The 13,136-nt window shown below is 48.4% G+C and overlaps 1 protein-coding gene across 1 annotated transcript; it reads right to left on the bottom strand.

Moving 5' to 3' along the window:
- Positions 3,899-4,594, bottom strand: LOC110431074. The gene is made up of 3 exons (XM_021449767.1): positions 4,452-4,594; positions 4,115-4,360; positions 3,899-4,028 (listed from the first exon to the last, which is right to left on the bottom strand). Exons 1-3 carry the CDS (start codon positions 4,592-4,594, stop codon positions 3,899-3,901), a joined length of 519 nt encoding a protein of 172 aa, XP_021305442.1.

Raw genomic sequence — 13,136 nt, 5'->3', positions numbered from 1 at the left:
AATATTATTCAATCATAGAGTAACTAGGCTCAAAAGATTCGTCTCGTCAATTCCAACCAAACTATGCAATTAGTTTCTATTTTTGTCTATATTTAATACTCTATGTATTCGTTTAAAGATTTGATGTGACAGAAAATCTGAAAAAATTTACAAAATTTTTTGAAAATTAAACAAGGCCTGTATGTAGTTAGTCGACACGACGACATCGATGCTGATATGTTTGGCCTTAATTGGTATGTGTATATTCTCCCGTATGATATGAGCTCACCATATATATGACGACACGAGGTGCAGGTTGCTTAGACATCCATGAACGTCCACGATCGATCATGCATGCATGCATATATGCACCAAAAAATGGTATCATCGCGTTAGCTGTTTCCGGCCAGTCTACTTTTGCAGATTCCATCCATGTCACCTCTCCGTCCCCCGAGGAGAATCTAGGCCAATGCAAAAGCGTGACCGGCCGATGGAGGGACCCCCGCACAACAACGCAAGAGCCGCCAGTGAGATGAGCTTGAAGAGGTGAACAATTGGCCATGCATTGCTACTAGCTACGTAGCTAGCATGCCAACGGCCGGCCGGCGGCGGCGGCGTCGTCGTCGTCCACTTTTTATAAAATGACTCGATCTGAGTCTGACGAGGATGGATGCCATGCATGCATTATATATATTCATGCGCAAGTTGGCCGACGATTATATCCAAGTCGCAAAGTTGGCCGACGATCGATCGATCTTATCGTCTCGCGGTGTGGCCTCAATTATCAAAGCCATGTGCATGCATGCATGGATCGGAGTCGGAGGAGATCGAGGAGGAGTATGTGCATGCGGACATGCGGTGAGTGAGCCTGAACTTTGCCCAGTACGTATACGTAATCGGCTGAAGGGGACACAATGCAAATAAATAAGTTCATGTATATGTTTTAGTAAAAACTGAAGAATGTAGGAGAGAGAGAGAGAGAGGGAGAGGCGCAGGATCTTTTCCTGAACGCATGCAGTGCGCTGTGTGCAAGTGCAAACAGCGAGATAGGGTGTAAAATGGCGTAATGCACGGTTGTTGGACGGTGTGCAGCAGGAGTTGGCCTCGTTCGGTTCGCGAATTTTTTTTTGGATTTCGTTATTATAGCACTTTCGTTTATTTGTGGTAAATATTGTCTAATCATATAGACTAACTAGGGTTCAAAAGATTCGTCTCGCGATTTACAAGCAAAATGTGTAATTAGTTTTTATTTTTATCTATATTTAATGCTTCATGCATGTGTCGCAAAATTCAATGTGATAAAGAATCTTAAAAAAAAATTGGAAACTAAACCATACGTTAGCGCATGCAGCACGTACGTAGAGTGTCCCCGCGCGCGCTCGAGCTGGGGAAGAACATGCACGCACGGCCGCCTCGATCATCAGCCACAGCGCCGCCTGCCAGCAACACAGGGTCCTACAGGCCGGTGCACGTGCATGCATGCCCGCAAACCACGGCCGTGTCTGCTACTACATGTTCACCAGCTGCAACCGGGTGCGAGGCGCACGGGCGTGGGGCCGTGCTCGCCGTGCGCTCCGCCGCGCGCACCACAACCGACCACGACGCACGCACATGCAGTCCGCGCGCGCGACAACCGATGCCGGACTGCGCGCATGCGGTGCAGCGCCGGCGCGGGCGGCACGCTTTGCTGCATGCAGCAGGCTGCAGCCGGCCGGCCGGCCGACGACGACCGGCGCCGGAGCCGGCGCGGGCCTGGCCTGGCCGGGACCCTCGCCCGCGCGCAACCTGCGTCCTACACGTAAACGCAGCCGTGCAGTGTCGTCGTCTCTCGCCCGTGGCCCCCCTGCAGCTAGAGCTAGCGTCCCCCGGCCCACAGCACGGGGACGCGCACTACTGGTCACAGGTCACTCGTCGTGTCGTCGATCGGCCAGCGCTGATCGATGCGTCGTGTCAATCCGGTCCCCCTCTTCGGTAGATGCTGGGGCGGCGGCGCGCGGACCGGCCGGCCGGTGGCTGAAAGCGAGTCGGCCGGTTCGGGTTGCTGCAAACCTGCCACATGGAAATGAATTACAACTCCGGTAATCACAACGTACTGCATGCAGCGGCGATCGAGGAGATAGACTAGCCGGCCGGTAGCCGCGCTAGCTGTTTATTGGGAGCGGGCAGTGGTCCTTTGTGGCTTGTGGCTCTCGTCTCTCGATCGATCTTTATTTTGTCAAGCGGCGATCGAGGCCGACGGCCATAGTGCTATAGTACTACCATTGCATGCAAAAGCTAGCTAGCTAGCAGTACGTAGTTCGACACCAATCACAACGTGGTCGTTGCTGCACTGCTCAAGTTAATTAGGTCCCTATCGATCCTACACACATAGCTAGTACTAGTTAGCGGTTAGTGCAGCAAGAGCTAGCGATTGCGTACGTTTTGTGTCACTACGATTAATGCATCACTCCTAAGTCTAAACCTACTATCACACTGTCTGAGTCGAATTCGACGACGGTGAGCAGCAATTAGCAATGCTCAGACCTACACGAAAAACTTGTGTAGCTCGACGGCTCGTTCCACTCCGCTTGTGGCTCAGCTCGACTCTCGGCTTATTTATAGGTTTCAACAAGTCAAGTCTCAGCATTTCAGCTAAAGTCAGCTTGCGAGGTGTAGTTTGTGATCCTAATGAGCTAAAGTTGTTAGCCTTGAACCTATATATATCAGTTATGTATGACTTGATATCTTATACTTTGCAATTGGTCGATGACTGGACATAGACACTGGAGAACTACTGGACTATTATGACAATGTCACTTTTCACTACTGCAGAAAGAATAACCGTGGCGGGCATTTTCCCTTTTCCGTAGCGAGCAAACGCGTCCGCCACGGCCATAAGGCCAAGGTAAATCGTGGCCACTTCCGTGGCGGGCGCCGCCGACCGCTACGGTTAATCGATTAACCGTAGCGGGCAACGTAAAGCGCCCGCTACGGTTAATTTCTATTTACCGCAGCGGGCTCTTTACGTCGCCCGCTACGGTTAATAGATTAACCGCAGCGGGCGCTTTATGTTGCCCGCTACGGATACTGCTATTAACCGTAGCGGTCACTTTATGTTGCCCGTCACGGTTAAGTGTTTTTAAATAAAAAAACACATTGCAGAACCATTGCTGCATATGAATTTAAACAATTTACAAATTCCAGAATCTAGATTTCATTTCAGAAATAGAAGATATATATATATATATATATAGACACACATATGACTGAAAGTTCAATACATAAGACACAACATAATCTATAAATCCACTTAGTTGTTCTCATCATCCACATATACACATATGAAACCCGCGAATCCGCTACACATCACAATTCTACTGCGTGGGTGTAATCGGTCGGCCGTAGCATGGTGTCCCATCTCCTAAGCTTCTCGAACTCTGGCCGAACTGCCAATTCACCTTCATTGTCAAAGAAGGGTTCGCCTTCGAGCACGCATTTCTCTAGGATGAACTTACAGATGTCTTCCTTGATTTGCTTAAAAGCTTGGCGTACATTCTTCATTGTCTCTCCACGATTCTTCACTGCTTCTTTGAGCTTCTTCCAGCTGTTGGTGTACTCCTTGCTTTCCCTTAGGTTCTCGCAGGTGTACAAGCCACATGCCTTTGATCCCAAGGGTTGTTTGGCGCACTGCAGGATCGATACAAAAGCATTAGAGCACATATATACCAAAAGCATAATTGAACTACCTTTAAAATATACTTACGGGGAAATCGCGTCGGATTTTGAGGTGGTGCTTATGCCTCTTTTTGAATTTCTCCGTTCTCCGATCCCAGCATTGCGGATCCTTGAGATATGCACTATAAGCGCTGCACAAAGTGTATTAGTGTTAGCGTCAATTTGAATACGATAACTGTAAAGGATCAAGAAGCTCGGTGGCTTACTATTTCAAGCAGTCTTCGAAGGCCTTGTACCCCTTTCTGTTCGGTACCTGTAACGAGTCAAATATAACAGCCCGGCCATCTTGAGGATAGACGAGGAAGGCAACCCAGTGGCCGCCGGCTAGGTCATTTCTACACCATTGAAACAAGTATAGGTTATGTCAACGAGAAGGCATGACCCTAGCCAATTTTACTTTACTTAGATGTTTTCGACTTACCCAAAGTGGTAGGCAGCCATAATACAATGCGGCCCATCCGGGTTGAGCTTCTTCATTACCTCAAAGATGTACCTTGACAATTTCTTCTTCTCCTCTTTCATGTTTTCTTCGTACTTCTTTTCCCTCTGCCGCACGGTCAACTCTGGGTCCGTTATCTGGAAACCCTTGATCACTCTCTCAGCAATATGCATTGGAGAGAGGTATAGGATAGGATGGTGCCTTTTGTTGCTAATAGTGACCGTCAACCTGCACGGACAAGTCATCGTGTCCTAAAAATCATATAGTTCTCCAATACAAATGTAGAGATTGGTCTATGAAGGTCGCAATCATCACTTACAGAGAGAATAAGGTGATTTGGACGATGTTAAGGTCTTCTTCCCGCAATAGATTGTACATGTCCTGGAAGTCCACATGCAGCTGAATATCGGCACCGGGCAAGTGGAACAACTCTGAGGGAATCTTGACGGTGAAACCTCTCATCCCGGCTTTTGCCGCTTCCATATACCACAGGTGGAACTTCCTTGTATCCCACTTTTCATCGTCGATGAGCTGGGCCTTAGGTAGCATGAACTTTCCAAGCTCATAGTGGCCAGGACAGTCTTCCGCCTCGGGAAATAGATTGATCTGGAGAGTATTTGTAGGCCTGGCAAAACATAGTTACAAATGTTATTACCATTTCATGTGTTACAAAGGTTACGAGAATATTATGCTTGTTTGTCTCGTACCTTTCAGATGTAGTAGTGTACGGGAGCACTGTGGCGGTCATGCCTACATCCTTGCTTGGTGGAGGAGGGGCTTCAAGCATAGGAGTAGATGTTGGCGGTGGTGTCTTAGTCCTTGTTGCCTCCTCCATGCCTCCTTCTTGTTGTCTGCTTGGGCTCCGAGGCGGACTATTTGTAGGAGGGGCACAGGTTGCACCCATGTCTTTGTCCCCCTCATCTACTTGTGCCTTCTCCTTATCTCCGCCATCCTTCTTGTCTTGTGCCTTCTCCTTGTCCTGGCCATGGCTATCGCCATCACCTTGTCCTTTGCCCTTGTCCTCGCCATCGCCTTCAGCATCATCGCCACTGCCATCAGGATCATCGGGGGACAAGATCCAGCCACTGATCGTTGTGATCCAACAGTTGATGGTTGCGATCCTGGTGTTGGTGTCGGAGTTGGTGACGGTGGAATGATCTCAATGTCTTCCTTGTTCCACAGAACTTCATGACCAATGGCCTGCCCAAGAAATCTGACGTGTTGTATGTTTGGAAAGTTCAATTCGTACTCTTCTTGCTCTGGCACATTCTAGAGTGGGGTCACGACCACATAGCCTTCTGGGATTTCCTCTGGGCTGAAATCTATGCTTTTGGGATGTAGCATTCCCTCAGCTATATACATCTTCTTGGATCTTCCGAACGGGATCAGAAGTTGGATGTGTGTGTCTTTCTGGACGTCCTCAGTCCAGTGCCTTGGTTGACCCTCGATCATCGGCAGCCCTTGCGGTTGTTGAAGTGGAGCCGTGGCCAGGCCAGCCTCGCGAAACATCTGTGACCTCATCGCCACCATTTCAGGCTCATTGCTCGTGAAGGCTTCTTTTATTGATTGTTTGATCACCTCGGCCATGCCTTCTTCGAAGCCTTTCTGATACAACGTGTCCTTGTACTTCTGCCTCGACTTGTATGCGGATGCGTCGGCCTGCCACGACTCGACCAACTTCCAGCTCATCTTGCACTGGACTCCACGAACACGGCCGCGATGCTCTGGGGTTCCGAGGACCTCGGTCAGTAAGTCATGGCCCCTGCGGACCTCGATGTTGTCCTTAGATTTGGCGGCCTGGACGAGAGCCTTCTCCAACTCCTCACATTGCGGCTCGTTGTACTTGGTCGCGCCTGGCTTTAGCTTCTTTGGAACGCGGGCATACATGAACTCCTTAGCTCTGACATCGACGTCTTCGTACGGATCGGGAATCCCAGAAGCCTGTCTAGCCTGTTCTTCTGCCCGCCATCGAGCCCTATGTCCGACATAGCCAATCATGCCCAAGTGGTGTGGATGCTTGTTTTGTTTCGCCAAAGCACTGAACTTGGCGCTCTTTGCCTCTGCTTCAGCGGTCGTCCTCATTCGGCAGAATTCTTCCCACACATGCTCCTTCACCATAGTGTATTTCTGGCAGGGTGACTTCTTCTTCTTTAGAAACTCCCGTGCCAGCATTAACTTGAAGTTGCGAAAGGCACAAGACGCCACATGCATGGCCCACTCACAACACTTCTCCATGTCTGCGCCTTCGGGATAATTGAACTTCCGGGTAACCTCACCCCATACATTGCCCTTGACGTCTTTCGGAACCTGGTGCCAGCTCGGCCAAGTGATCAACACCTTATCCCTGACTATGCAGGACACTTGGTTGCAGAATCGGCCAAGTACCTCTTGCGGACTCACTGGGTTTCCCTCTGGCCCCACCTCAAGGATCACGTGCACCACGTCAGTCAACTCCCTCTGGTGCCTCCCGTGTTGCCCCCTCCTCCCCTTCTGCTTGGATTCTGAGGTTGTCGTGGAGGGAGCGGGGCCTTCTTCATGTCTATTCTCTTCTCCGGACCCAAAGTCTAACGCCCGAGGCACAACTGGGATCTGTGCACTGTGGGCTTCGTCATCCGCCGGATTGTACGTCGGATCCACGTCTTCCTCGGTTCGACGTTTCTTTTGCGGTGGGGTTACGGACGCGCCACTTGCATAGCTAGTTGAAGATGAGCTAGGGGTAGGCTCCCTCCAATTCTGAAACGGGTCGTCCGCCATTTCTATGTGCAAATGTGAGAAACTATTTAAAGATGTGCAAATATCTTAGAGCATAGAAATTATTTACTGAAATTGTCCAAGTATAAAGCTTAGGATATGCAGCAAGCTGTGGGCTTAGGAGATGATGGACATGATTATTTACTGAAATTGTCCAAGTATATATAGTTTAAATACAGCCATTATGCCAAACTGAGTGGTTAGCATTCTTGGTTAGCATCCTTTCATTTTGCTTATAAGAACAAGAAACATAGCAAAGTAGATATATATTTTTTCTAAATCTTCTTGAAACTTGAATGCATCAAGCATAAAAATGAATTTCCTTCACTGTAAATTGCAAAGAAATCAGCAGGGGACTCCTAACTGAGTTTTCTTTATTCAAAAACCAAAATGAATAGTTTAACAGCTGCTATATACAGCTAAGTTTGAATATGTATATTTCCTATAGAACAAAAGTTGTAATCGTGTAAGCATGTAAGATAAGGAAAGCCGTCAATTAAACTTGATGGCCAGATATGCATGAGTGAGAAGTTAGAACATATATGAACATACTGGCAGGATCCAGAAAGAGAGCCATAGTGCTAAAAGTAGGACATCTAAAATTGAAAAAAAAGTGGAAGGCCAATATGTAATGTAGTAATCCGGCTGGATTTACCAACATGCACATCTCCATTATACTCCAACCCTAATTTGACACTAACTAAATCGAACCTAAATCCAACCCTAAACGAAAGCCTAATCCAACCCTAATCGAACCCTAAACGAAAGCGGGAGGATGATCGCCGTACCTTGAAGGTGGGGATCGACGAGGCTCGGAGAAGAGGGATCGCCGTACCTTGCTGAAGCGCGGCGGCAGACGGTGGACGGTGGACGGCGGACGGTGGACGGCGACTCCGAGCGGGAGGGCAAAGTCCGAGCGGACGCCGGTGGACGAGCCGAGCGGGAGGGCGAAGTCCGAGCGGGAACGGCGGGGACGGGGACGAAGCAGCGGCGGCGGCGGCGGGAGTTCGAATTTGGCAGCCCTTCGGGTGAAGAAGAACCGCGCGCGACTGACTGAAAAATTTAGGGAAGGGGACCGTTCTTTTATAGGCGGGGATAACCGTAGCGGGCAACTTAAAGTGCCCGCTGCGGTAAATATTAACCGTAGCGGGCTACTTAACACGCCCGCTACGGTAAACATTAACCGTAGCGGGCACTTTAAGATGCCCGCTGCGGTTAATATTTACCGCAGCGGGCACTTAAAGAGGACCGCTACGGTTAATATTTACCGCAGCGGGCGAATAAGGAGGCCCGCTTCGGTTAAACTATTTTTTGTAATATATAAATTTTATGATAATTTGACATTTGTTATAAATTAGCTACAGGGATATTAATTAGCTACAGGGATTTTAATTAGCTACAGGGATTTAAATTAGCTACAGAGATATTAATAAATTAACATTTATAAATAACTATGTAATTGTCTTAGAATGTCCACTACTTAATTACAAAGAGGTATTACAAATTACAAAGAGGTATTACAATAATTGTCCACTACTTCATTAAATATAAGACTTGTCTTAAAAAGAGGTATTATAATAATTGTCCATTATCTCAAATAGTTCTCTCATTTTGGGGCAGGCGCTTTCACGGACCGCACCTCACCATCGTGTTGGGCCCATGGCTTCATTCCACTCTTGTTGCAACGGTCCTCGATGGCCTTCACCTTCTTCGGTAGATCGGTAAATAGCTCGAGCTCTTCATAGTTGTTGTATTGTTCTGGGCTCTGTACCACATCAGCTCCGACGATCCGTTGCTTTCTCGACACAACCACATGCCTCTTTGTGTCCTCCGGATATATATAGTAGGCCACTTGCGCGACATTGGTTGCAAGTACCCACTGATCATCTTTGTAGCCGGTACTTTTGAGGTTCACGGTGGTTAGCCCATAGTTGTCCACCACAACCGCTTTTGGGTTAACCCAGTGGCATCGGAAGACGGTTACGCGAACGTCTTTGCCATAGTCAAGTTCCCATATTTCTTCGACCTGCCCATAGTATTGCGTCCTCGAGTTTGTGGCCTCATCGACACCCTCATATCGAACACCGCTGTTCTGTGCGGCGCTCTTCTTGTCCTTTTCTTTCGTGTGGAACCGGTACCCTTTGACATCATACCCTTGCCACGTGGTGACTTGGATGGATGGACCTAGCACAAGCTTCTTAACGGTGTCTGTATCTTCATCAGGGCAGCCTTCTAGGGGTACGTGTTGCTCTTTAAGCTAGGATAGGAAAGTGCTCTTGTGCTCTTTCTGGACCCATTCCTCTGTGTGTTGTCCATCATGCGCGGCACGGATCTCTTCTACATGTCTGTCAACATACTTCTCCATGCTGACTAACTGATGAAGAATATTGTAATGAGCTTGTTCCACATCTTTGTATGGTATATCGGTGCGTACTTTGCGTCCAGTACACACCAAACCCACGGTTCTGCCCTCGTGCTGATGGACAGGCATCCCAATCGCTCTCCCATCTCTTATGTACCTCATTCACCAGTTCATGGACTCCTCAGTTGTGTATGCCTCGATCATGGAGCCTTCTGGGTAAGCACGGTTATGGACGTATCTGCTGAGGGTGGACATGAACCGCTCGTACGTCCACATCTGGTGTAGGTACACGGGGCCAAGTTGTTCGATCTGATCAACCATGTGCATCATCAGGTGTGGCATAATATCAAAGTAAGACGGGGGAAAGCACATCTCGAGCTGGCAGAGGGTCTCTGCAATGAACTCCTTTAGGGCAGGCAGGTCAGCCTTACCGATGACCTTTTGGGTGATACGGTTAAAGAAGTATGACATCCGAGTGACCACAATCTTCACGTATTCTGGACCGATAGCCCTAATCAAGATTGGAAGGAACACCGTCAGCATGACGTGACAGTCATGTGAGTTGTAGCCGGCCAGTGTGAGGTCTTTCATGGACACCAGACTCTTGATGTTGGAAGAGAAACCAGTCGGCACCTTGATACCCCTCAACAACTTGAGCATAGCAATCTTCTCGTCATGCCTTAGGTTGTAGGACGCACCTGGTAGATCGACTTTGCCGTTATGAGTCGGACCCGGGTGAAGGTCCTTCCTGATGCCCTGGTTCACAAGATCCAACCGTGACTTCAGGCCATCCTTCGTCTTGCTCTTGATGTCCAGTAGGACACCGATGGTGCTATCGAAGACGTTCTTCTCGAGGTGCATGCAGTCAATGGCATGGGGTGTTTTCAGGGTTTTCCAGTATGATAGGTACTTGAAGAAAATTGATTTCTTCTTGAAAGGGACAGGCGGTGCGGCGTCCTCCTTCGTGTCCCACTTTCGCTTCCTTGTTTGTTTTGTCCCCTCTTCTTCTGGTACCTTCTTCTTCTTCTTGCCAAACTCTATGTGATCCATATCCTTCACCATCTCATACACCTTTGGCCCCCAACTAGTCTGCGCCGGTGCTTCACCCTGCGGCTCTTCCTGATCAGCGAAGAACTGATTCATAACACTTCTTTTGTACCTGTGTTTCTTGACGAGGAACCGTCTATGCCTCATGTACACCATCTTGTGAGATCCCTGGAGATAAGTGTAGCAGGTCCCATCTATGCACACTACGCAGCCGGTCTTCCCTTTGATCTGCCCTGATAGTGAGAAGAGACCGGGGTAATCGGTGATGGTGACAATGATGATGGCTTTTAGGGTGAACTTCTCTTTGCGGGATGCATCAATCATCTCTACCCCAACATCAAATAACTCCTGCATTTCCTCCATCAACGGCTCTAGGAAGACATCGATATCGTTACCAGGCTGCTTCGGTCCTGAGATAAGCATGGTCAGCATAAGATACCTTCGCCTCTGACACAGATGTGAAGGTAGGTTGTAGACGGTGGGTACAACTGGCCAGGTGTTGTGCGAGCTGCTAAGCTCACCAAAAGGGTTCATCCCGTCAGTACTTACCGCGAGCCGAACGTTCCTAGGATCCTTACCAAATTCCGGGTATGCCTTGTCAAAATCTTTCCACTGTTAGCCATCGGATGGGTGCCGTAGCATGCCATCATCCTTCTTGCGGTCAGCTGATGCATGCCAGGACATGAGCTTGGCATCCTCTGGGTTCCCGAATAGTGCATGCAAGCGGTCGGTCAAAGGCAGGTACCACAACGATAGTGTTGGACTTTTCCTCCGCGTGTAACCCTCTTCTTCCTCATCCTGCTGAGATGAGATGCGATTGGCTGCGGCACTACTATTCTTGGCCCCCTTCTTCCTCTTTGGACCACCTCGCAAGGCCACATCATCGTCTTCGTCCACACGACATCCAGCATTCCTCTTGTAGCGACTGGCACCGCAGTGCGGACAGCTCGTCATATTCTCATACTCCTTGCCTCGATACAGGATGCAATGGTTGGGGCAGGCATCAAACTTTCTAAGTTTCATCGCAATTGGACGAATCAACTTCTTCGCACGGTAGGTATTTGCGGGGACCTTGTTACCCGTCGGGTACGTGGTAGCAAGGTAACTTAACAGCTCATTGAAGCTAGTATCAGACCAGCCATGTCGGGCCTTCATCATCAACATGTGGAGGTTGAACCGCAGCACCGTACACTCCTTTGGACAACTACCGCCGTCCTTATACAGTGGATCAAGTGCAGCCTGCTTCATCTCCCTGAAATTTTCCAACCACTTCGGGGAGCCATACACAACGTCGTCTTCATCGATGTGGCTGACTAAACCCTCGATCACCTCGATATCCTCCGGTTCCTACACGGTAGCCGCCTCGCCATCTGCAACACCATCTGCCATCTCCCCGAGTATATACTCCACCATGTAATCACGAGCACTGTCATTGTTGCCAAAGGTTGGCCCTGCAGTCGTTGGAGATGACATGGGCGCTATAGGTTCTTGGTTCATGGTCGTCGACGTCGAGCTCAAACCAGATGCATCGCCACTGGGGTCCACTCTTTCACCGTGATGAGTCCAGACTGTGTAACCCTCCATGAAACCAAACCGAATCAAGTGAGACTGCACCGTACCGTCTTTCGTGAAGGCTGTGAGGTTCTTGCAGTGAGAACATGGACATATGGTTGTCGTCCGCTTTGATCTCTCACAGTGAGCTTTCGCCGTGGCAATAAACTTCCTCACTTCGACAAGGTACCACGGGTCAAGCACCCGATTCATCCCATACATCCATTCAGACCTATCCATCTCGTGCCTGCGAACCGTTACACATCGAACAAAGAAGGTTTCATATGTATCCATTAAGAATCTAGACAAAAAAACATAGCTTTCTCTCTCCTCCATGAAACTAGATCTAGATCTAGATCTGCCTATATATAGACATAAAGGGATGCTCAAAAGTGAGAGAAAGAGGGGAGGGAGTTCCTATGTACCTCTTATGATGTCCTACTCCACCAAATCAAAGTTCTAAACCACAATTCAATTGTTTGGTCAAATTTTAGGGCAAAACCAGTCCCCCCACGATTTGGAAGAGAGCAGCCGTGAGGAAGAAGAAGGGGTCGGGCTGGCTGCTATTTATATAGCCAACGAACTACCGAAGCGGACTTCATAAGCCACCCGCTACGGTTAATGTCGGTTAACCGAAGCGGGCGACGTAACATGCCCACTACGGTAAAAGCATTAACCGTAGCGGGCAGTTTATGTTGCCCGCTTCGGTTAATAATATTAACCGCAGCGGGCTTTTTATGATGCTCGCTACGGTTAATCTTTTACCGCAGCGGGCTTTCCTGTGGTTGGGCCTATACGCGTGCGATTGAATAACCGTGGCGGGCAAAAACTGTGCCCGCCACGGAGGTGGAAATGGTCTCGTTGCGGTTAATCAATCTTGTAGTAGGGTTTATTGAATGGATATATGGATAGTCACTAACGGGTGCATCATGTATGGTATGGTTTGGTATGGTATAGAGTAGAAACCATGGATACGTATGGTTTGCTTATTTAATTTAGTGTATAGTAGAATAGCACTTGTGTATATGCATATGTCCATATGTTTGTTATTGTTTAATTTAATGCTAATGGATAAGTTGTTTTGCATTATTACTATTCTCAAGTTAAACAAGCTAGCTCGAGCTCGTAATGAGTCGGGCTAAACTAGCCTTCTGGCTCTCGTTAACATACACAAGCCAATCCAAGCTAGCTCATTATTCATGACTTCATTATTGTCAGTTCTAGACCTCGTAGTGATAAAAAATAAAATAAAAACTCAAGACCTCAACGTTCTCTCAAGCATCCATGCCTTCT

This window comes from Sorghum bicolor, chromosome 10 (genome assembly GCF_000003195.3).
Source record: "Sorghum bicolor cultivar BTx623 chromosome 10, Sorghum_bicolor_NCBIv3, whole genome shotgun sequence".
In the NCBI taxonomy this organism is placed as follows: Eukaryota; Viridiplantae; Streptophyta; class Magnoliopsida; order Poales; family Poaceae; genus Sorghum; species Sorghum bicolor.
The sequence above is the reverse complement of the archived record's forward strand: the minus strand, read 5'-3'. Positions and strand labels throughout refer to the sequence as shown.

Excerpts from the sequence above, each read along its gene's own strand:
- LOC110431074 (XM_021449767.1), bottom strand. The coding sequence starts at position 4,594 with ATGAGAGGTTTCACCGTCAAGATTCCCTCAGAGTTGTTCCACTTGCCC. Across the intron at positions 4,361-4,451 it reads CAAATCACCTTATTCTCTCT|GTTGACGGTCACTATTAGCA; the intron begins GTAAGTGATGAT and ends TTGTCCGTGCAG. Across the intron at positions 4,029-4,114 it reads ATGGCTGCCTACCACTTTGG|AAATGACCTAGCCGGCGGCC; the intron begins GTAAGTCGAAAA and ends TCAATGGTGTAG.